This window comes from Diceros bicornis, chromosome 8 (genome assembly GCF_020826845.1).
Source record: "Diceros bicornis minor isolate mBicDic1 chromosome 8, mDicBic1.mat.cur, whole genome shotgun sequence".
In the NCBI taxonomy this organism is placed as follows: domain Eukaryota; kingdom Metazoa; phylum Chordata; class Mammalia; order Perissodactyla; family Rhinocerotidae; genus Diceros; species Diceros bicornis.
Window position 1 is genome coordinate 21,415,296 of NC_080747.1, and position 24,234 is coordinate 21,439,529.

General features: G+C 43.4%; 1 protein-coding gene across 1 annotated transcript; it reads right to left on the reverse strand.

Annotated features, from left to right (window-relative positions):
• Window positions 1–1,964: 1,964 nt before the first annotated feature.
• CCKAR (cholecystokinin A receptor) lies at window positions 1,965–9,726 on the reverse strand. The gene is made up of 5 exons (XM_058546848.1): window positions 9,571–9,726; window positions 8,641–8,892; window positions 5,389–5,650; window positions 3,432–3,559; window positions 1,965–2,497 (listed from the first exon to the last, which is right to left on the reverse strand). Exons 1-5 carry the CDS (start codon window positions 9,680–9,682, stop codon window positions 1,965–1,967), a joined length of 1,287 nt encoding a protein of 428 aa, XP_058402831.1. The 5' UTR covers window positions 9,683–9,726.
• Between the last annotated feature and the right edge of the window lie 14,508 nt (window positions 9,727–24,234).

The window sequence follows — 24,234 nt, forward strand, 5'->3', positions numbered from 1 at the left end:
AAATACAGGTCAAAGATACATTCCTGTGCTCAAGTTCTAACTTACAGCTCTGTGGTGAGTGGAAGCTACCAGAAGACACTTGAAAATACCAGAAACTTGGTAAATCTGTTTTCTTAACTCTACTGGCCTCTTTAGTTCAAATTCAAATTAGTAAACCCCTTCAGCATGAAACAAACACAGTTGACTCAACGAAGTACTAGAATAGCTTTATGTTAAAAATTTTTTTGTGTGTGTATGTGTAAGATCAGCCCTGAGCTAACATCCATGCCAATCTTCCTCTTTTTGCCGAAGAAGACCGGCCCTGAGCTAACATCTATTGCCAATCCTCCTCCTTTTTTTTCCCCTTTTTCTCCCCAAAGCCCCAGTAGATAGTTGTATGTCATAGTTGCACAAAAAAAATTTTCTTTGAACGTAAAATCAGCCAGTTGATAGTACCATTCCCACAGGTCAGGCACAGACTCTGAAAATTAATAGTGTTTTTATTCCTTTTTTAAAAAGCTTCCATTATGTGAAGGACCTTCCAATAAATTTAGTGAACAGAGGCATTTTACTGCTCTGTATCTGGGAAATCTTGTTTAGATTTTTATATGCTTTTTGAATTATTTTAAAGTGGGGTTGCCAGATAAAATACAGGATGTATTTTCGTGCGTGGGATATACTCATACTAAAAAAATTATTTGTTGTTTATCTGAAATTAGAATTTAGCTGGACATCCTGTATTTTATTTGCTACATCTGGCAACTTTATTTTTCAGTTAACACACCTTCGGAACTTCCAGAGGTTCCCAATAATGGGGGGCCTAATTTATCTTTATTTATATGCTACCGCTGTCAGAGGGGAAGGCTTATTCTTCTGGCAAGAAAATTTAGATTTTCTCAAATACTGGAGACATTTTTATTGCTGACACCTTTTCTCATTACCATGTTAGCAGTGCGTGGTTTAGTCGGTTGAATTTTTACCTTGAAATCTTTGGCTGAGATGACTGGCTATAAATATTAACAGTATGTTGCAGTCTGAGGAATAGAAAAACTAACATGTGGATTGAAAAGTTCCCTGTCAAGAAATTATTGAGGAAAAGACGAAGTGGCAGATGAGTATGAGAAATTAAGTTGAGGCAAAGAACCATGGGGTTTCATACCACCATATAAAGGTGGAGCTAAGTGATAGATGTCATTAAAGCAGAAAAACATATTTCTATGCATCTTCTGGCCTTTAACATTCTTTATAGTAAGATAGCATTTCATCCAGCTATTTGCCTTATATTCTCTATGTTTAAAAATATACGTTCCAAATTCCATCTTTGAGACAACGTTCCTTATGCTATTCTGATGATGACATAAACTATGTTTCTGAATGTCCTTGACCAACCTCAAGGAGAAAAAGTCAAGCTGTTTTCTTACTACAGAAAATGGCCAGAAGAGGATTTGCTTCATGTTCCCTTGTGTGCTCATCATGAGGGGAATGCCTACAAGATGTACATGAAAGAGTGATAGGCTCCCCAGGGACAAAGCAGTGTCCACAGTTCTGCAGAGCAAAGAAGAAGCAGAGCATAGAAATGTGTCACTATGGGGAGTGAGAGCTCACCTTGGATGTTCTAGAACCTTCTAAAGCTCAGTTGTGTCCATAGCCCCATTTGAACATGTGCTTGGCAATTACATTTGCAGCATGAGCCCTGTTGGGCCACTGTGACTGAACTGCTGAGGTTTTTCTGATGGTGAATGTTACTGAAAATTTCCTGCCTTGAACTGCCTAGAAACCAAGTCACCGCCCCACCCTCGTAGCGTTTCCCCGGAACATGAAGGATGAAAAGCAGACAATGAATAGCTCTCCCTGGGAATGGAGACTTCCTTCTCCCTCACGTCCTGCCTCCTTCTCCTCCTCCTGCTTTCTTCTTCTCTTCCTCCTTCTCTTCTTCCTCCCTCAGTCCCCCTCCTTCCTTCTGCACTGGAGGGCCAGGGGACAGCTCATGGGGGCGGGGCAGAGGCACTCATATGGCTGTATGAGTACCTGGACAGAGAGGCCCTTGTGGTCCTGCCTTCCTCCTCCTCTCCCACCTCTCCTCTCGCCCCTGGGGGACCGGGGTTGGGGCAGCAGGGGAAGGTGGCCATGAAGCCGAGGCGGAACCGTTTGTTCATGAAGCAGTAGATGATGGGGTTGACGCATGAGGAGGTGTAGGAAAGCAGGAGGATGAAGGAGATGGGGGTCCCCGAGAGGCGGCGCTCGGCAGAGGCGGTGTCATAGGCCCGCCAGGCATTGGCGCTGAAGATGGGCATCCAGCAGAGGAAGAAGAGGACCACGATGACCATGAGCATGCGGATCACCCGCTTCTTGGCCATCAGGTTGGCCGAGGAGCTGCTGCTCCTGACGCGGCTGACCCTGCTGCTGCTGCTGGTGGACAGCTGCTGAAGCACCAGCCTCCTGGGGTGCCTGGACTTCTGCAGGTAACACCCGTCACTATCCTCGTATCTGCTGCTGCTGCCGGTGCTTGGTTTCCTTTCTGGGTGGGCAAGCGACATCACTTATTGATCGAGAGGGTCATGCCAGGCAGAAGGCATGGAACCCCCGCCCCCTTTCATCAACGGGGCCAAACCAAACTTGAACTGAAGATTTGGGCTGGCAACCTCGGCTTGCACTGATGTGAGGAAAGATTGATCTATACTAGTCCTTTCCTTCAAATGAAAAGCTACTTAAAACTGATAAAATAATGTATAGTGATACACATAATATATGATAAAAGAATATTTTAGGTATGTAGATTATAAGGATAAAAAATGATTAAAGAATGCCTAGTCACACTCTTCTCCTTCCTTTCCCCAGCTCCTCAGGGGAAAGGTTCCTGCTCACTTGGGAAGCCTCCAGATGGCTTTTACTGTGAGGAATCTGGATAAGGAGCAAAAATCCACAAAACCCAAAGAAGCCAGAAAGACATCTAAGTTACACACATGGTAAAGAGCTGAGTGAGGGGGTGGAGTCAGAAGGGGAAAAAGTTATGTCAACAAAGGAGTTGGGGCCAATTTTAGTGGCTAGTGGATTGTTATGAATGGGGAAGGAGGGGGGCTTTGTAGCAACTACAATGTGAGAATGAAAGGGAGGAGAGAGGATGGGGGACTGGGATTATAATTAGCTTTGGTTGCTGGAGGAGGTCCGTTTGAATGCAACATTACAGAAAGTCTGGGACACGTGGGCCCTCAGCTTATGATTGGGTTGTGTGTGTACTATCTCATTTTATTCCACTCAGCACCCTTTTGAGAGGAACGATTTCTTCATTTTATAGATGAGGAAATAGATCTCATGACTGTGCCTTATGACACAGAGTTTCCTAAGAACACTTTTGAAAATCTCCAGTATACACTCTGGGTGTATCTATTTAAGTTATAGGAAACAAGCTGTTGTAATCTTTTGGCATAAACATACAGCTAAAAGATAGTTACCTCGAGCAGACTTCTTCTGGCTAGCATCAAATTTTATTCCTTGGTAAAGTTCCAAAGAGATTAATCCATAGGCCACCATCATCACAATTCCAGGAATAAGAAAGAGGATGAGTAACAGGAATGTGTGCCTAATAAAATAAAAAGAAATCCAATAACCAGCAAATCCAGTATTTCAAACTCAGATGATGTGGAATAAATAGGGTTCATCTCCATTTTAACTGATCTGAGCAATCACATTAATTAATGGTCTTTAATATCCTTGGAAAGGCCATGTCTAGAGATTCAGTCATTAGAAGTTGTTTACTTCTTTTCTTTTTTCAGATAAGGTCTGTTATGAAGGACAAGTTAAATTGGAAAAGTTTGGTGTAATTCTGTGCCTGAAACAAGTCTACATATGAGACTAATGAGAATGTAAAAAAAATGAGAGTATGTGAATTAAATCTCACTAAAGCTCTTACCAAAAAAAAAGAATAATTACAAGAGCTTACATTCATTGAGGCTTTATTAAATGTGCTACACACTAGCCTAAGCATTATATATATATATATATTTATATATAACTACGTTTAACTCCCATAATAACCTTTGCGGTAGGTACTAGTATCATAATACCTATTTTACAGAAGAGGAAACTGAGACTTAAAGAGATTAAATAATTTGTTCAATGTCACACAGCTAGTGACAAAGGTAGGATTTGAACCCAAGCAATATGATTCTAGAACCTATGTTTTTAAGCATCACAATATAACATTTGTTGACTTTATAACAACAGAATAATTAAATACATAGGTAGGAATGGTGGAAAAACCTCCTTGGCTTTGCAAAGTATGGCATTTGGGCTGTTTCTGACCCATTGGCACAGTGGCATGCTCATTCTAGTGCCTGGCAGGTCAGAGCTATGCTTTCTCTAAACACGTCAGATTCCTGAAGGGTCGCAGCCTCCTCCTTTATGAGCCTGGCCCCTAAAGTCACTTTTGTAGTCTGGGATGTCACAATTAGGCCATAAAATTGTCAGAGGCTCACGGTGGCTGGACCATTTCTCATTTCAATTGGACATGTTTTGATAAGATTTCTTTTCAAGTCTTGTATATGTCCCTCTCATTTGCAACATAATTCTTTTTTTGTGTGTGTTACTTGGTTGAAATAAAAAAGGAAGGCAAAGAAAGCAGCGATTATCTCAGTTTTGAGCCATTCTTGAATGTCTAGCTTCCTGCTTCTCAAACATGCTTGGAATTAGTAAACATATAACCCTGCATTTGTGTAGACTTTTTAAGATATTTAATGGCATTTTTTACACATACTCTCATTTCAATCTTACAGCCACCCAATGAGGTAGATACAAAATATCTGTAATATTAAATCCTTGTACAGACAAAGAAGCTGAACCTCAGCTAGGTTACGTGAACTTGTCTAATGTCCCACAGGGAGGAAGCAAGGAAACAGGTATTAGAATCTTGCCTTTTTATTTCTAGTAAAGTGCCCAGTGCAAATACCATAGCTGCAGCTCTAAGAAAAACCACAGGGATTTGGGACTCAGCCTTTACTCTGTCTTCAATTCTTAGAAAATCATAGCCCTCTGAATCATCTAGCCGAGACCTCCACTGGGCCGTTCAGAAGCATACTGCATAGTGGGTGGGCACAGAGCCTCTGTCTCTTCTAGGTTTGTGACCCTGAGCAACTTACTTAACCTCTCCATGTCTCAGTTTCCTCATCTGTGAAATGGGGACAATGATAGTACCTGCCCTATAGGGTTTTGAGAGGATAAATTGAATTAAATTAGATTGAACATATAAATTGTTTATATGGATGGCATGATTATCCTAGAAAGAGGTCAGAGTGATCCTTCTCAGTCTCCAGGAAACTGATCTCTCAGCCACTCTGTACAATACATTCCAGTTTTTATCAAAACTGCAAAATTATATCAAGTTGTATTAAACAAATAAACACTCCCCCTTACCAGGACTGCTGCATAACATCGTTTGGTAGTAGAAAGCGGCACATGTTCGCAGTCTGGTTGTTATTTTTGGTAAAAGGCACCAAGTTGCTGTAAATGGGATATGGAGTCATAATGGTAAAGGAGAGGCACCAGGTAGCGGCAATCACCTTCAACGCATGCGATTTCGTCTGCCAGACCCGGGACTGTAAGGGTTTGCAAATCGCACCATATCTCTCCAGAGATATGGCTACCAGATTAAAGGTGGATACACTCACAGAGGTGCCTGGGAAAGGAACAAAGAAGTCAGTTAAGTCGGCTCCCAAATCCAACGTTTATTTGCGCATTAGCTTAAGCACATCTGACCTGCACAGGTTTGATATCAAAGAAAAATGCTCAGAGGGTAAAGAAATATTGCGTAGGCATATTTTTAAAAACGGATTTATTCCTAGCTTTGATCCAAAAAGGATTTCAGGTAGTTGAAGAAATGCATTTGCAAATACATCTTATTGCCAGTTTCTAGATAAGCTTATTGAACTTTGATTACAACCTAATTTCTTCTTAGGCTGAAGGTGCTTATTAATGAATGACCGAGGGGATGAAATATGTTCCTATCCCACAGAAGAGGTTTTTGAGTAACCCATAGAAAAGCTCTAATTTTGAGCATGATCTGCATAGTTTGGTTGACTTTGTAACCTAAGATTCTTGAGGGTCACTGGGGTCTGAGCTGTGGGCGTTAAAACTCTTTCTGAAAATTTCTAGCACACACTGGTTTTTTAAGAGTGAAACATCCTAAATTTCAAAATATAGTTTATTAAAAAAACACATAGTAAAAAGCACGAAGGGGAAAAACTCCACACTGTGACTAAAGGTTTCTGTGGGTGGGAGGACCAGGATCATCTTTCTTATTCTTTTTGCTTTTCTGTATTTTGTAGACGAGCATGCGTTATTAGTGAGAAAGACATCAAAACACCTCATTTAAAATGATGGACTTAGGCATAGTCAGAAAAGCTTAATTCTCTTTAATTCTTGTATTTTGTTTGTGTATAATTATAATGCCTTGTAATATTATAATGTGTAATTAGAATTGTGTAATATTATAATGCCTTATTCCTTAAAATCCCCTTTAATTCTTCATCCATGAATTCTGTCAATTCTTCTGATTCTCTCTTACCATGATTTCTTAAACCTTAGAATTAATCTAAGGTTGGGAGCAGAAGTTCTTAGCCTTGGGTCTTTCATGGATGTAAATTAGTTCTCGGAGACTATGTATAAAAATATCCTATTTCTAGGGAGAATATGCATAGTATTCCCTAGAGACTTACAAAAATCTTTATAATCTCAAAACCATTAAATAAAAACTCATGTTCTGAGACAGGATCTGCTGTGTTTTGCTGGACCTGAAGGAGTTGATGACATTTAGATTAGAGAGTCCAGCCCCAAACTCCCCAGAGTCGAGTCTGTATAATGGGTCCGCTGTAATTAATTATAAACCCATCATCAGGCAAGCACTCTTTTTTATTTTTGCCTATATATTAGGAATTTAATGAACATTAACTTTGGAGTAGTATCAAGGAGAACACAAAATAAGGGAAGAATCGAGATCCCTGGAATCAGAACTCCACCAAAACCATGGTATTGCAAACACTTTCAGAATTCTCTTGCTTTTTATTTTAGCCATTTTTAAAACTGTTTTTTATCGAAGTGAAATTCACATATCTTAAAATTAACCATTTTAAAGTGAACAGTTCCGTGGTATTTAGCACATTCACAATGTTGTGCCACCACACAATCCCTCATTTTACATCTCCTTTCACACACCCTGGTTAAGATTCTGAAATAATATTATCACAAGATATGCAGGGATGGGCCTTGAAAGCCTAAAGCACTATGAAATGCTATTATTATGTTATTAAATACTAAATATTGTTAATGTTGCTTCATTGTTTAACAATGCTCCTTTTCATCTGTAAGTCCATCTTTATTTTCTGAGGACTGGGACATGGATTGACACTCTCTGGGTTACTTGTCGGTGGCACACAGACCGGGAATTCATCATCGTTTTGTCAGTGCTGGATCCTGCTTCCTCAGCCAGAGAAATAAAGGCTTTGAAAGCCTTCCGGTCACTGAAGACTGCCATAGCTCCACTCAGCTCTGCATATTTTGCAGGGCTTAGGTCAGAACAAAAAACAACTCCCCCCTCATTTCCCGCCTCTCCTCCTGCCCCCAACTAGTTCTCAGAATGGGCAAGGGACAAGGCAATTTGGCAGACAGAGGGGACCAAATGACACGTCTGTTCAGCTTCAGGAGGAGCCACAGCAGTTGGCAAATTGAGGCAGTGCACTCACTCACCACCGAGGGGGCCACCGATCTGGGTTCAAATCTCAGCTCTGTAGCTTACCACCTGTGTCCTTGGGCACATTATTAACCTCTCTGTGCCTCTGTTCCCTCCTGGGTGAGATGAGGTGGAATAACTGTGTATACTTCATAGGGTGGTTGGGAGATAAAATAAGATCATGGAAGTAAAAGCACTTGTACAACATCTGGTGCATAAAAAGTACTCAAAAATATGAGCTCTTGTGATTTTTATCATCATCATCATCATTTTCATTGGCAAAGGCAGAGAACAGCATATCTCAGTCAGTCAGGGTCAGCTTAGTGACCTCAGGAGCAAATTCAACTCCTCATCTAGCAGCAGAGGCCTCTTTCTCTCTCTTTCCCTCTCTCTCTCTCTCTCTGCCTGACATGGTCCCAGCTCCTGGGGGAACAGGCTGGGACCCGAATACTGAGAAGGGACTCTAGAGCTGTAATGAAACTGGTTTTCTCTGAAACACACTTTTCTCTAGAAAAGCAAGAGCAACAACAGAAAGAATCCTCTCCCACCACCCTTGTCACCCCAAAAGCCATGACTCAGGTTGGGTAGAGCTCAGAACACAATTAAAGGCTTCCAGGAAGGGACAGAGCAGCTTGAAAGCCTCTTTCTTTCTAACAGAAGCAAGCGAAACCAACCTCTTCTGTGGTTTCTTATCAACTTATTCCACTCGGAGAAACTGACCTCTGAAATGTGTGACTGGGGACTGGCTTCTGGGGAAGTTATGAGGACTGACCTACTGTAAAGCCAGCACCTGTATCCTTGCACATAGCCCTGCACAGCCAGATGTTTTAGTTTTTACACTCAGCAGGGCTCCTTGGCTGAGGCTGTCAGGGGTTTGGGAAGGTCTGGGGCTGAGTGGGGTCTGGGGCGAGCTCCAGAAATAGTCACCAGCAGCAACTCACCCATGAAGTAGGTGGTGGTCTTGCAAACAGCACTCCCGAAGATGAAATCCTTGAGCAGGCTGGGGATGAGGTTGAACGGCATGCAGAAGAGGCAGAGCATGAGGTCGCTGACAGCCAGGGAGAGCAGGAAGATGTTGGTGACGGTTCTCATTCTCTTGTTCCGAATCAGCACCGTGATGACCAGCGTGTTGCCCACCACGCTGAGCAGGAAGATCAAGGAGTACAAGAGGATCTGCACCGCTGGCTGCCACTCTGCAAAGAGTAACAGGGACGAGACGGAGGGATGGAGGGGATGAGAGCAGAATGCTAAAACCTTAGCACATGAAGCGAACAGCTATTTCCTGCTGATTTTTTTTTCAGGAGTGTACATCATGGAACCCAACTACTCCTGTACTTACAATATTTTGCAGAAACAAACTGAGGAGACAGAGCGATTCAGTTGCTTCTAAAAGATTGGTTTGTTAAAGGACCCCTCAGGGAGCCACTTTTTCTTAGGAACAAAGCTGCTCCAGTGAATAGTGATTGCTTTCTTTCCTAGCTGCTAAGCCTTATTTTGCTTTAATCACTTCTTCACGCCAGATTTCCCCCAAGAAAAGGCAACAACTAGACTGTGACAGCACCTTTTCTGTGATGCTTGTAAGTTCAAGCTTCGACACTTGTACTGCCTCTTGCTACACTTCAGCTCCTCCGTTCCCTGCTTTTGTCCCCCTAAGTCCTATACATTAATCCCCACTCTCCAGGAAAACAAGAAGAATATCTGAGTCGATTCTGCTTTTTGATCTCTTATCCACACTTCTTAACATAGGGCTTTTTTCCAGCCTGGTCTCATAAGAACTTTGTTATATTTTCTCTATCAGCCTTGCCTTTGCTGATTTCTCCCTCAGAAACTTAATAGTTTTCTAAACTGAAAGAACAGTCTCTGACACCTACCTTTGGAAGGATGGGGCTGATTCAAGCAGAAAAGCGTCTCATTTTCCATCCCTAGTTGGCAGTGAGGGGGGATGTTGCTTCCATTCACAAGGAGGCTGTCATCCACGTCCATCCTCGCCTGCTGCTTTCCACCCAGTGCTGGAGAGCTGGTGAATGGCTCACTCTTGGCTCATTCCTCTAATGACCGGAGCGTCTCCCAGATGCAACCTGCCGTGGAGGGCCAGGGAGGGAGCAATTCCCAGGTGTGGGCTTTTTCAGTCATCCTAAAGGCGACTCGAGTTCACCACACTCAGTCCAGCTGGGCAAGCATTGGCACTCCTGTGTTGGAAAAGGCAGTGAATGCAAGCCAAGCCCGCTCCACCTTCCAGGCCCACCCCTCCCATTCCTGGGCCAGCCTAGGGCCCTGAGCAGACTGCCCGACTGCGAGTTAACCCTTCCCGGAGTGTCGCTGCTTTTACACACACATACACAGGCATAGACACACACACTCACAGACACAAACACACACGCTTCCCCAGGACCTCTCTCCTCTGTGTAGGAACTGTCACCATCCCAGACATACGGAGAATAAAGCCCAAACTGGCCATGTGAGACAGGAACAATTAACAGGGTAACAGATACGATAATGCAGACCATCAGGACGAAAGGACACAGAGGGACTGTGTTTCTACCTCCTTGTATAAAAGCAATTAGTGCCTTTTTAGCTTTGGAACCATGCCCAGCAGTGTGTGTGGATATAACTGCCTGCTGGTTGTTAAGTTGTTACCAACCGCAGTGTTATTTCTTGTGGGCTCTGCCCTTCTTCACCGAAAGAAGGGGGGTGCTTTTGAATATAGGTTCCTGGATCCTTATTACAAAAAAAAGTTAGTAAGATTTTCCACTCATTCATTGACTCATTTGTTCATTCATTCAGCGCATAGTCATTGAGAGACAATCATCTGCCAGGCACTTTTCTAGGCACATAAGCAAATAATGAGCAAGATTTTGGATAGTGTTAAGCACCACGAAGGAAGTAAAGCAGGGAGATGTGATGGAGAGGAATGGATTGGGGGTGCTACTTTAGATGAGGTGGTCAGGAAAAGAAAGGCTTCCCTGAGGAGGGGCCCCTGATCCGAGACCTGGATGACAAGGAGGAGGAAGCCTTGTGAAGATCTGGGGAAAACTTCTAGGCAGGAGGAACGGTATTTTTGGCAGAGGTCACAGCAAGTGAAAAGGCTCTGAGGTGGGAATGAGCTTGGCCTGTTTGAGGAACAGATAGAAGTAGGAGTGACTGAGGGACAAACAGTGGGAGGTGAGATTAGAGAGGGGGACTGGCCCTGGGGTCTGGGTTTTCTGTGAAGCTCTGTGGTGCTTGAAATCCCCTCAATGCCCATTGCACAGATGGTCTCCTCAATTCAGACCTTTGGGAAAGCAGATGACAGCAGTGGGACCTGTATTTCTGACATGCTGCTTGGCCGGGCTAAGACTTGGTCTATTTGCTAGATGCCTCTGGGGCCCCTTGTGTACTGACAACTCTCTCAGTTGGCAGAGCTACATTCTGTGTCTTGGCTGAATGCAGATCAGCTAACTGGCATTTTTACCTTGGAGGCTCAGGATGTGGGACTGGGAAGACAGAGTGATACCTCTTTACTGTGAAATCATGAACGTCTCATGTTTGAGGCACTTATACATAGAAACTAGAAGTGGAAGGAACATTGGAGAAGCTATTGTTAGTTAAGAGGACGGGCTTTGGCATCAGACAGACCTGGGATCAAATGCTGGCTTCATTGGTTACCTGCTGGGAAATACTGGGCAAGTTTCTTAACCTCTCTGAGACTTATTTCCTTCTTCTGTCAAATGGAGATCAACATGACTTCATAATTTGTTACGAAGATGGACTAATTGTCTCAAGACAGTGCCTGACACACAGAAAGTGTTCACAAAAGTCACAGATAATGGTATCAATAGCCATCTAATAAAATTATTTTCCTTTTATGCATGAGGAAACTGAGCCTCAGAGTGGCCACGTTACTTGCTGGGATGAACCAGCGTGGGATGCTCCCTCGTGGACCCGGCAAGCCCCATCCTCACATCACTTCCTGCAGCATATAGCTTTCTTCATTACCCTGGTATTGTGTAGCCTATTTGGAGCCGGGACCCCATCTCTGCTCCTTCTTCCTGCCACATGTCCTGATGCCGAATCTTCCCCGCCCACTAGGAGGGGACCCAGGGCAGTGTTGTCCTGATTTGGGGAGGGATAAACATTCAAGTTTTGAGACCTGAGTACAGCTTAATTTCACCTCACTGCTGTTCCCAGCGGCTGGCTGCTTCAGTTGGGCAGACATAACCATCCACACACGGTGCCTCCTGCTGAGGTTCGTCGGGCCCATTGGCAGGCGCTTCAGCGGTTGGGGAGAGTGTGCTGCTGCAGGTCCACGAGCAGAGGAGCAGAGGGCTCGGTGTCGGCCTGCCCTGAACTGAAACAGAGCCCAACTGGGGCAAATTCCTCCCTCCCTTCCTTCCTTCCTTCCTTCCTCCCTCCCTCCCTCCTTTCCTTCCCTCCCTCCTTCCTCCTTCCTTCCTTCCTTCCTTCCCTCCTTCCTTCCTCCTTCCTTCCTTCCTTCCTTCCTCCCTTCCTTCCTTCATTCCTTCCTTCCCTCCTTCATTCCTCCTTCCTTCCTTCCTTCCTTCCTTCCTTCCTTCCTTCATTCCTTCCTCCTTCCTTCCTCCTTCCCTCCTTCTCTCCCTCCTTCCCTCCCTCCTTCCCTCTCCCCTTCTTTCTGTTCTGTTCCTCAGTTGGCAGGAAGGTGGAGTGTAGGAGGGTGAGTGCTTGGGATTTTGTAAACTCACAAGGAGTGAGTGTGGCACACTTGAGTGCTGCGCTTTACAAACTTTAGCGCTCATCGGAATCACCCATTTTAGTGGTTAAAAAATGGGGATTTCCAGGCTCCCCTCCCACGGAATTCTGATCCTTCAGTCCAGGCCTGGGAATGTGTATTGTTATGCAGCATCCCTGACAATTTGAAGGCCGATGATCTCAAGACCACCTCTCAGGAAGCTCCTTGGAAGCCAGTAACAGCGTAAGCACAGGCATCAGACTGCAGGAACCTAAGCCTGGCCTTCACCATCGGCCGGCTATGGGATGTGAACAGATTACTTAACCTTTCTGAGTCTCAGCTTGCACATCTGTAAAATGGGCAAATATAACGCTGCCTATAAACAAAGCAAGACGTTGAAAGAACTTAGAACAATGCCTGAAATGTAGCACTGGAAACTAACTGTTATTATGAGCGGATAAGATTAATTCTAGGGATGCTCTCTTTATCCCCATTATCAGCCAGTTGAAGAGTTTGTATCTCTGGTACCATAGCACAGTGCCTGGCATACAGTTTGTGCTTGGGAAATGTGAATGAATAAAGACTGAAAAATGAGGAGAGCCAGTATTTCACTGCTTATCATAACCTTTTGTTACTCTATTGGCCTGATTCTTTTCCTGGACAACTCTGGAGTTTTTACTCTGAGTGTCTGAGCCAGTGTTACCTAAGAGTTAAACTAGGAAAGAGAGAATTCCAACTAGAGATGTTAGGGCTTTCAAGGAAAGAGCTGATGCATTCTCCAAGGCGTTAGCCCTTATTTCATTCCCCAACACACATTTATTGAATGCCTCCTAAGTGCCAGGCACCATGGTAGGTGCTGGGGATAAGCCACGAGCAAAGTTAATGGAAATCCTGTCCTGATGAAATTCTCAGTCCACTGAGGGAGACCGGTGATAAATAGACTGGGCAAAATGGAAGTGCCCCTCTTGCCTCGGAGCCCTATTCTCTGATTGGGCACAGTTCCAGGTGAATTGATAAAAATGTACTAAATTGAGTTGAAATGGTTTAAGTGCCTCTGCTCTCTCCGAGACACACAGTACTGGGTAGAGCATAAGCCTGGTGCCTCCTGAAGTCCACAAAGCCCTTGGGGACTCTTCTCTGACAAATACTGCCCTAGATAGAACATGAGCAATCTCAATGGGTTCCTGGGTTAGGAAATTGGTAGCCTTTCCCCAAACCGTTCTCCATCTTAAGAAACAATTCTTCTAAAACACTTAAAAGATTTATATGTATATATTCCTCATTATAACATTAATCACATGCTCATTGCAATTTTTTTTTTAAATAAAGAAAAAGATAAGTATAAATAGAACACAAATAAATTTCAGAGCCCCACCTGGTTTATTCTCAATGTGGTGCCACTTTCGGAGAAAGACATTCCGGAAGCCAGATGTAGTTAACAGTAATTGCATCTTGTGGGACACCCAATTCATAGGGCAGCCTGACATTTTTTAAAATTCTCTCGCCTCTCTTCTGCAATTTCTCTGCATTCTGCTGCTCAGAACGTCACTCCCTAAATTCCTTATTACTCTCCTTCCCAAACTCACTCAGACTGCTGCCTGCTAGGATTTTCCTCTTTTCCTTCCTCTAACCATCTCAGTGACTGCCTGGGACTTCCTCCCTCTTTCCTCTGCGCTGGCCATGCTGGGTTACTCTGGCGGGTGGATGCGCCAAGGTTCTGGTGCCCCCCTGCTCCCTGCACAGGACTGTGTGCAGCTGCCCCCTGGAGTTCTCTCTGGCTGCCCTTCTTGGAGAAATCACAGTGGATCCTTTCTGATGGATAAAGGCCCCTTCTCGATACAGAGGAAGGCAAGCACCACGTCTGTCTGACGAGGCTGTCACTTAGCAAGCCACAGCCAGGTTTGGGCAAATAGCTTTGCCTCTCTCAGTCTCCATTCCCTTACCTGGAAAATGGGTTAACAGAGCTAACACCTACCTCAGTGGGCTGCTGGGACCTTACATGTCAAAATGTGTGTAAAGGATGCAGCAGAGTGTTTGACATGTCATGAGGGCTCAGTAAATGACAATAATAATAATTTCCCGTGTTTCATGTTGATAGGAAACTAAAATCATTCTTGATGCCACTGCCTCAAGATACCATCTGTTAATGGTTTGGTTGGATATCCTTTCAGCCTTTTCCTCTAAACACATTTTTTGAAAAGTGGATTTGGAATCATACTCTGTATACGGTATTCATCCTACTTACCACTTTTGAAAATGTAATTTAATGAAAATATTCAAAATGAGAAATATGGCTTTTGTAGGGTTCTGAAAAAATGTGTTTATTTATTTATTTTTTTTGTGAGGAAGATCGGCCCTGTGCTAACATCTGCCAATCCTCCTCTTTTATTTATTTATTTTTTTTGCTGAGGAAGACTGGCCCTGGGCTAACATCCATGCCCATCTTCCTCCACTTTATATGGGACGCCACCACAGCATGGCCTGACAAGCAGTGTGTCGGTGCGCGCCCGGGATCCAAACCAGCGAACCCCGGGCTGCCGCAGTGAAGTACGCACACTTAACCGCCTGAGCCACCGGGCCGGCCCCTGTGTTTATTTTTTTAAAAAGTTAGATAAGAATGGGGCCAAGCCGGTGGCATAGTGATTAAGTTTGGTGTGCTCTGCTTCGGCAGCTCAGTTCAGATCCCAGGCCGGGACCTACATCACTCGTCAGCCGTGCTGTGGCTGTGACCCACATACAAAATAGAGGAAGATTGGCACAGATGTTAGCTCAGGGCCAATCTTCCTCAGCAAAAAGATAAGAAGAAAGTAAAAATATCTATAACCCCATCATTCAGAGAATTTAAAAATGTTTTACATACATACTGTTTGTATATTCATTTTTTTTTTACTTAGCATTATTTTATTATCATGTTTTGGTACTTCTCTATAGTGTTATTTTTAGTGATGTCAATTATTTCATTAAGAATATATACTCCAATTTACTAAAATATTTCTGTACAGTTGGATATTTAGTTATTATTTTGTCTTCTGCTTTTATGAGTGACCCTGTAGTGAACACTTATGCACACATTTTGTGGCATTTGATGTACATGAGTGACATCAGGGCTGCCATCAGCACAGCTCCAAGGGCAGTGTTCACGTTGAATGCCCTATCAGCGCCACCCCCAGAGCTGCCAGTGCCGTGTGCACGACCACTTGGACCTGCCTCCTGAGGCCTGGGCAAATCGCTTTCCAGAAGATCGTACTCATTTGTGAGACTGCTATTTATTAGTACTGGTTTATTATACTTTTGTCAGCATTTGATATTATTAGTTAACATTTTAATTTTGCTAACTTAATCAAAAAAGGCACCTCACTGTTGTTTTAATTGGCAAGTCTTTGATTATCAAAGATGTTCCGTATTTTCCATGGGTTCGTTTACCAGTTGTATTTCTTCTTTTGTCACTTATATAAACCTAAGATAAGCCAGAGCACCCTTTATGAATTGTTTATGTGCTTTTTCCATTTCTTTATCCAATCAACAAATGTTTCTTGAACATCTACTATGTGGCAGGAGCTGATGTAAGTACTGACCACAGCAGTGAACAAAACAAGGTCCCGCCCTTTGCTGAGCTCTCATTCTAGGGAGGGACACACAGTAAACAAACAGGTAAGCAAAGCCCATAATGTCAGATAGTGACAAGTGATCTGGAGGGAAACAAAGCCAGATGAGGGGATCGAGAGTGAGGGATGATCAGAGAAGGCCTTTCTGGGGAGGTGACATCTGAGCAGAAATCTGAATGAATTGAGGGAATGAGTCTCATGACTATTTGGGAGAAGAACATTCCAGACAGGGTATTTATTGTGATCTTAATGTTTTTCTCATCACTTGATAGAAACTTTGCTTAAAGAGATAATGAGGATGTTTAATTTACAAATTACTGTCACAAACTGCTGTGTGTAGCAGAGACTGTTGCCCCTTTCCTCTTTTTATATAGTAATTGGACTCCCAATTTTTAATTGAGTACATGGCTGCCTAGAATTAATGCTATGTTTTCCAGCCTCTCCTGCAGCTAGATGTGGCTCTGCAACAAGGTTCTGGCCAGTGGGATATAGGAAGAAATGAATGTACAGCTCCTGAGAAGTATCTGTACAGAGAGTGAGCATACACTTTTCTTTCCTTTTCATCCTTCCTCTGGCTAGAATGAAGATGTGATCACTGGAGCTGGAGCAGCCATTTTATACCCCGAGGTGGATGCCATGTGTTGAATGTGGCAGAACAAGATACTAACAGGAGCCTGGATCCCTTACGGTCTTAGAATTTATATACCAGCCAGCCCTAGATTGCTTACTTTTAGACTTCATTTATGTGAGAAAGAAAAATAAATTTATCTTATTAAGCCAATGTTATTTTGGATTTTCTGCCACTTGCAACCTAATCCTGACTAAAACACTGTGAATTCAAGTCTGCATATTTTAGTTTCTGATCTTCTCAAGCACTACTCCTCAACTGTACTCAGGAAACGTCATGGTAGCTTTCACCACACTGACTCTGATCGTATTTCCCAGTCCCCAGAGTGCCTGTCTGACCTCTCACCACCTATCAGGGTCCACCATTCTTTAGGGTCCACCCTCATCCCATCTCCGAGCATCCTTCTCCACTTCACAGCCCTCATTGCTCTGCCTTTTCTCTTGACCGTCACGGCCCCTCCCACTGATCTCACACACTGGGACTTAATCAAGTTGTCTTGTTCTTTCTCTGGTTTAAGATAAGTTTCAGCCAATTTTTCCACGTCTCTCCATCTCCACTGCTGTACCCCTGGTCCACATGACCCTCATCCCTCACGTGGAGAATTGTCGTAGCCCCCTTATCTCCCTACTTTCCCTCTGACTTCTCCAATCCCTTCTCCATGCAATAACCTGAGTGGTGTTTTTAAAACATAGACCAGAATGTCACTGCCTACCTAAAACTCTCCAGCCCAATCCAGGAAGGTCCTGAATGGATGGCCCCTGCCTCCCTCCACAGCTTCATCTCACACTCTTCCTCATCCTCCCCCATCTGCGTGTGCCAAACCTACTTTCTTCCCCCCCCCCCAGTGCCGTGCTGCTGGCCCACTCCCTTCTCCAAACCCCAGAGTCTTTGTACACGTTGTTCTCTCTGCCTGGACTGTTCTGCCTGCTATCTTACTCTCATTAAGCCCCACCCATTGATGCCACCTTGTAAGGGAATCTCCCCTTGGACCCAGACTAGAACAAGTTTCCCTGTTGGATGTTCACATGGCTTCCCAGGTCTCTTCTTGCACTTACGTAGCACTTAGTATGGTTTGTAATATTACATTTGTGTGATTGCCAGACAATCATCTATCTCTCCACTAGTCTGAAGCTCCATGAAGACAAGGGCCATGTCTGTTTTGCATATTACTATAGTAACTCCTCAATGCAAGTGTCCAGCAGCGTTCCTTATAAAACCTCTATGAAGTTATAATTATATATTATTATAATTTCTTTTGCAGTTGAGGATGACAAGTCTCAAAGAGATTGTAAGTGTGGCATCAGCAGTCAGACCCAAGTAGGATTGGTGCCAACATCTATGCTCACTTCATTACACAGCTCCTGCGTGAATCCCACCATAACAATTCTCAGAGTCTGATGGGAACAGAGACCAACAATTGACTTCCTCCTACTCCTGTCTGGTCCTCAGCGCAGTTTTGGAGGAGTTTGTAAGTCTTTAAGACCCAAGGGCGTGAATCTCAGGATGGAATTTCATAGCGTATGACAGACACTGGGGGAGACATTTGGGAGTAGAGGCTCTGGTAACTTGAGACTCAGCAGGAAGACAAAATAGAATTAGCTTAGAATTTTCCCCCTCTTTCTTGGAGTCTCCAAGGACCACTCAGAGCAGGACTCCAAGAGGCAGCTGCCGTGAGGTGAACATGTGAGGACCCCAGTGCGTGTCCTCACTGTGCCATCACCGCGACTGACCCTAACTGTGCTTCGCTTTGACTTTCATCCCTCTGAATTCCCAATTCCTCATCCATAAAGTACAGATCATGATATGTGAGGATCCTGTGGGATGGGGTATGTGTGTGAAAGTTCTGTCTGAACTCTAGAGAGAGGTGGAGTGATAAAAGCACCGTTTACTGAGCATGAACACTCCCTTAGGTGCTTTATTCTGTTTCTGTTCCTCACACAACCGTGTGAGGTGGCTTTTATTATCCCATTTACCAATGAGAAAACTCAGAGTCTCAGGAATTAGAGCTGCTGCCCCACCATGGAGCATCCTCCAGTTATGTGTGGGAGTCCTCAAAGCAGATCTCAAGGGCACCTACAAGCCACTCTCTTAGCTACAGTTTCCTCATGACATCTGTCACTTGATCTCCCACTCTGGGTCCCACCGTGGACATCCACTACCCTTGCAACCACTGGAATCCCAGCATGAGAATGCCACAGTCCTTGGAAAGGACACTGCCTCCATATATCCCAGCAACGGCCAGTCCTTGGGCACCAGAATGCAGAGGTGGGAACCGAGTACCCAAATGGTTTGACATGGGCCGGAGCCTCAGAAAGCCTCCTGTGAAAACAGTTCCATCCCCTCTGGTCCTCAAATCTCATCCAAAGGCCCCCCTTGGCCCTCCATCTCCCTGGTCTCCTACTGCACTCTCCCATCCAAATGCCTTTCTTCCCCTTCAGTTAGAAGACAAAAGCCTCCAGAAATATCAGTGGATGCAAAGAACTGGATGTGCCTCCCTGGGAGTGGTGGGGAGGTCTGTGTCCCGGCTCTGCCAGCCAAATCTCCTACTACATTATTATTATTATCATCATTCTGTAACATGTTCCAATTATGCCAGGATGAGGCTGCTGCACACTGTTGGGTCACTAAAAACTTGAGGTTCACATGGCTCAGACGTCTGGGGAGCCAGCCACTTGGTTCTTAAGGGAACCTTTTAGAGAGTTGTGCCTGGCTGGCATCTGATCCACCCACATGTCCGCTTGCTATTTTGGGATTGTAACAGCTACCGAATCCATTAACTGGACTAAAAGTGAAGGCCGTTGGAAGCACAAGAGCCTTGAAATGTTTAAGCACCATAATGCTGATCTGGCCTAATTACACTGAAAGTAGGGTCAGAACAGAATTCTTGATCTCAGCCCCCTTCATGGCCCAATAAATTAAAGGAGAAATGTCAGATTTAAGGATTAAAAAATATAATCTCTATGCCTGTCAATAATAAAAGCTTGGATTTGAAATTCAGTTATCATATACAGGCACGAACAGGTCGCACAGTGATCATAGCACTTAAGCGCACATTCTCAGAGCCTCCTCCGCAGGGGATGAAATTCCCCTTTGCTCTGTCTCCCCAGTGGGCTCCGAGCTCTTTGAGGGCAGGGCCCTGTCAGGCACGTTTGCTGTAATTATATCTCCAGCTGTTCCTACAATGTCTGGTGCATTGTAAGCATTCACTAAATGTTTGTTGGGTAAAAGGATGAACAGATGGGAGGAATGAGGTCATTTAATGTCATTTTATCATTCTCATAGATGGAAAAAAATTTAGAAGTCTGACATTGTGGGATTTTCCAGATTGGATGGAATCATCTGCCTTTTTACTTATGATGTAACTATTTTAAGAACTCAAGTCTCTTGAATGAAATACTCTTTCCAAGTCAATAATAATAGCAGCAACAACAAAAGTAATAATAGCTAACATTTCTTGACTTCTGTTTCAAGAGCTTTATCCACACTGACTCATGGAATCCACATCAACCCCGTGAGGTAGGAACTACTACGATCCCATCATCCAGAGAGGCTGAGGAACTTTCCCAAGGCCCTGACAGAACAGGAACGTGCTCCACTCAAGTCGTTCTTCACCTTCTTTGGGTCTTGAATCCCCCTTAGGAATTTGATATTATGAATCTCCACGTAAGGAAAAATGTGCCCTCCTCAAAACACACACAGTTGTGCACACAGTTTCAGGAAGTTCATGTTCTTTAGAGAAAATCCAAACATTAGACGTAATGTCTAAATTCCCTTTGACCAGTTAATTCCAGGACCCTTCCTAAAAGTAACCATTGTTATCAGTCTATTTTATATCTTTTTTTCTATATGTTAAATACCTATCTATGTACCCATGGAAATTGCTTGGCATGGTTGTGTGTTACTGGGGAGTTTACACAAGTGATATTGTATTGCATCTTTTTCTCTGCAACTTGTTTTTTTTCACTTAAGAATCATTATAGAGTTTTTTCAGCCTATGTAGATCTGCCATATCCTTTTAAACCATTGTGTAGTATTCCATATTATGGATGTGCCACACTATTACCATTTTCTTACTAAGTGACTTTAGGTGGTTTCCAGATATTTGCTCTTGCAGACAAAGCCACAGTGAACACTTTTATACACACTTCTCAAGCACATGAGCAGGTGTTTGTCTAGAAGAACACCAAAACTCCTAGGTCATAGAATATGTGCATTTTTTAAAATATAAAAGATACCACCAAATTTCCCTGAAAAATGGCAGTTCCAATTTGTACTTCCTCCAACAATGTGCAAGATCTGTATTTATCCACATTCAACCATTACTTTTATCAGTCTTTTCAATTTTCCCCAATCTATTGGATGAAAAAAGGTATCTTGTTTTATTTTGCATTTTTGATTACTAGTGATGATGAGCAACTTTTTTAATTTTATTGATCATTTGTATTTTTTCTTCTGTGAATTACCTGCCCATTTCTTTTGCTCATTTCTCTATGCATTTTCTTTTTGTCATTGATTTATGAGCTCTCTAGTATATTCTGATACTAAACATTGATTAACTATGTTACAAATATTTTCTCTCAATCTGTCTTTTGTGCCTATAATTTACTCACCTGGAGTGGAATCCTGGCACTAATGTTGACTTTCTGGATGACTTGAATAAATACTTACCCTTCTGAGCTTTAGAGTCCTCATCTGTAAAATGAAAGTAGCATTTACCTTTAGGGTTTTTTTAGGATTAAAGGAAATAACGGCTATAAAATGCTTGACCCAGCGCCTGGCAGATAATCAGTGCTCAAACATAATTATTATTATTGGTATACATTGCTAATCTTCAAAAGATTCCTCCATGTATGAGCCAACATAATGCCTACCTTCAACTTTCACTCATTGGTATTGATCTATTTTCAACAAAAAATAACGAACATCTGAAAGATCTTTTAGGGTGAATAGTAGAAGAAACGTTGTATCTGATTTTAGTTTATAACTTCTACAATAGGTCCGTTTTATTTTCACTTCCAGCCAAGGTTGTAGAAATCAAATTGTTAGCACAGCAGGAAAAGTCTGAATAGAAGTAAAATTCAGTTTTCATTGAAAAAACTTTTAAAGAAAATTTATAAAAACATTTTTCATAACAGCCTGGGAAATGCAGAGACATTCTGCCTTCTTCTTCCTCCTGTAACATTACCTGTAAAATCACTGTTCTTAAAACCACCCATTTGTTTTGAGAGAACAAACAGCTCCTTTTGAATCTGAATGAGCATAAGACTCTCTGTCTGACCATGCTCTACTGGTCACAGACCTTCGTATGGTCACAGACTCCCAACGAGCCTCTAGAATAGGTGGGGCAGGAAGAACTATGTCCTCCAAACTTCCAAATGAGGAAAGGGAGGCTCTGAGGGCAAAGTCATGTTTGATCTTCCCAGTCTGACTTGGGGTCCCCTCTAGGTGACTCCATCCCACCACGTACATACCTCTATTAAACCATGTTCAAGTCATGTGTATGAGTCTTGGTCTCCTCCATTAGACAAGATCCTTGTAAGCAGAAACTCTGCCATCTGTCTGTGTACCCTTAATACATGCGTAGCGTGAATGCATGTAGGGATGGATGGATGGATGAAAGGATGGATGGATGGATAGATGGTTGGATGGATGGATGAATGATGGGTGAATGGATGGATGTCATACCTGCTAAGAAGTGGCACCCAGGTCTTCATAAGCCATATCAAGTACTCCTTTTTTTACATGTATTAAAAATTTTTTTTAATATCTTAAAGGATTATACAGTACAATTGACATTTTGGGTTGTGTATATAGAGTTCTATACATTTTAGGATGTGTATAGAATCACAAACTCATTGCCATAATCAAATGACAGAACAGTTCATCATCGCAAAAAACTCCCTCTTGTTGCCCTTTATATAGTCACACCCTCCCCTACCCCAACTCCTGGTAACCACTGGTATGTTCTCCGTCACTATCATTTTCTTTCCAGAATGTCATATAAATGAAATCATATAGTATCAACATTTTGAGACTTGTTTCTTTCACTCAGTATAATGCATTTGAGGTCCATTCAAGTTGTTGTGTGTATCAATAGTTTGTTCCTTTTTGTTGGTCCTTTGTGTGGCTGTACCACACAGCATTTATCCATTCATCTATAGAAGACAATGTAGGTTGTTTCCAGTTTGGGGCAATTATGAGTAGAACTGCTATGAACACTCATGTACAGGTTTTTATGGGAACCTGAGTTTTACTTTCTTCAGGGAAAATTCCCTGGAATGGTATTGCTGAGTCTTATGGTGAGTGTATGTTTAACTTTTTAAGACATTGCCAAACTGTTTTCCAGAGTGGCTGTATCAAGCATTCTCAGCTTCGTACCATACAACTTTTGAAAAAACCTCTCTACTTTTTGTTCTCTATTGGAATACGATCCCTTTCCCAGGCTTCCCTTCCTTTAACTTTCCCTCCCTGCACCCTTCAGAAAGCCAGGTACCTCCCTGAACTCCAGGGCCGAGGGGGCAGCCATCCATTGTGGTGTGCGGTAAGGGGCATTGGAAGGTGCACCCCCTCCCAGCCTCTCCCTCTTGGCTTTTGAATGCCCTCTCTTCCACAGCACCAGTTCTATCTTTCATCCTTGTTAAAAAGCAGATGGTCAGGATTGGGACACAGTGGGCTCTTACCAGCCACATGTATTCTCCTTGGAACAAGCCACATTCAGGGCTCTCCCAAGTATGGACTTGGTACGGGAAATGGAGCAACCCGGAGGAGTTGGGCATCCGGAGGGCTGTAAGGGAAGGCAGAGGAGGCCCAATCCTGCTTGTCTGTCCCACGGCAGCTTTGCTCACTTACACTCTGACTCTTGGTGATGGGCCAAGGTGACCCACACCCACCCCTTCTTTCTCTTATAATCTTCTATCCCTTCTCCCCTCTCTTCACCATGATGAATGCAGTAAGACCGGTTCCTTTCACCCGATCATTTATATTGTGTGATTAGCACAGAGAACCAAGTTAGAAGTTTCTAGATTAAAGCATTATTATAAAGTCCCAAATACAATGGCATCTCACATCATGGCTTTTTTCTTTGGGTCCAATGATGTATCCCTCCTAATTCGACACCAAGGTGGCAGCGGGGAGGCAGGGGAATCCTGGTATAAGCAGGCTATAAGATGGAAGATGGTCCTGTCCCCCAAAAATTTGGCAGAGGCACCACTGTCTCTTAAAGTAATCTATGTGTACTGTTTCAAGCTTCACGCTCTTTATTTTATCCATGATTTTAAACATAGCCCTGGCAATGAAGTCTGATTATGTCAGACCACATAGCCACAAATCATGATGTTATTTGAGTTGCTTCATTCTTGACAAACTTCACAAACACAGGGGATGGAAAGAAGAGGCTCTTTTTGTCTTTCTGTCTTTGTGAATCTTGACACGATGCAGATCCACATTCCTCTAACGGGCCTTTGGCCAGCCCGGCGGTGGTGCGATCTGTCAGTGAGTCTCACACTAGTGTCATCTATGTGAAGCTGGGAGAGCCGTGTGGGCCCAGGCCCGCTGGTGCTTCCTCGCTGGAGGCGGTGTTTCGGGTAGACCAGCCCTGCTTATCCCCTCTGACCCT

Bases quoted from the DNA above. Each gene is read 5' to 3' on its own strand.
- CCKAR (XM_058546848.1), bottom strand. From the start codon at position 9,682: ATGGACGTGGATGACAGCCTCCTTGTGAATGGAAGCAACATCCCCCCT. The intron at 5,651-8,640 runs GTGAGTTGCTGC...TTCCTTTCCCAG, and splicing joins GACCACCACCTACTTCATGG to GCACCTCTGTGAGTGTATCC. The intron at 2,498-3,431 runs GTAACTATCTTT...TTGCCCACCCAG, and splicing joins CCAGAAGAAGTCTGCTCGAG to AAAGGAAACCAAGCACCGGC.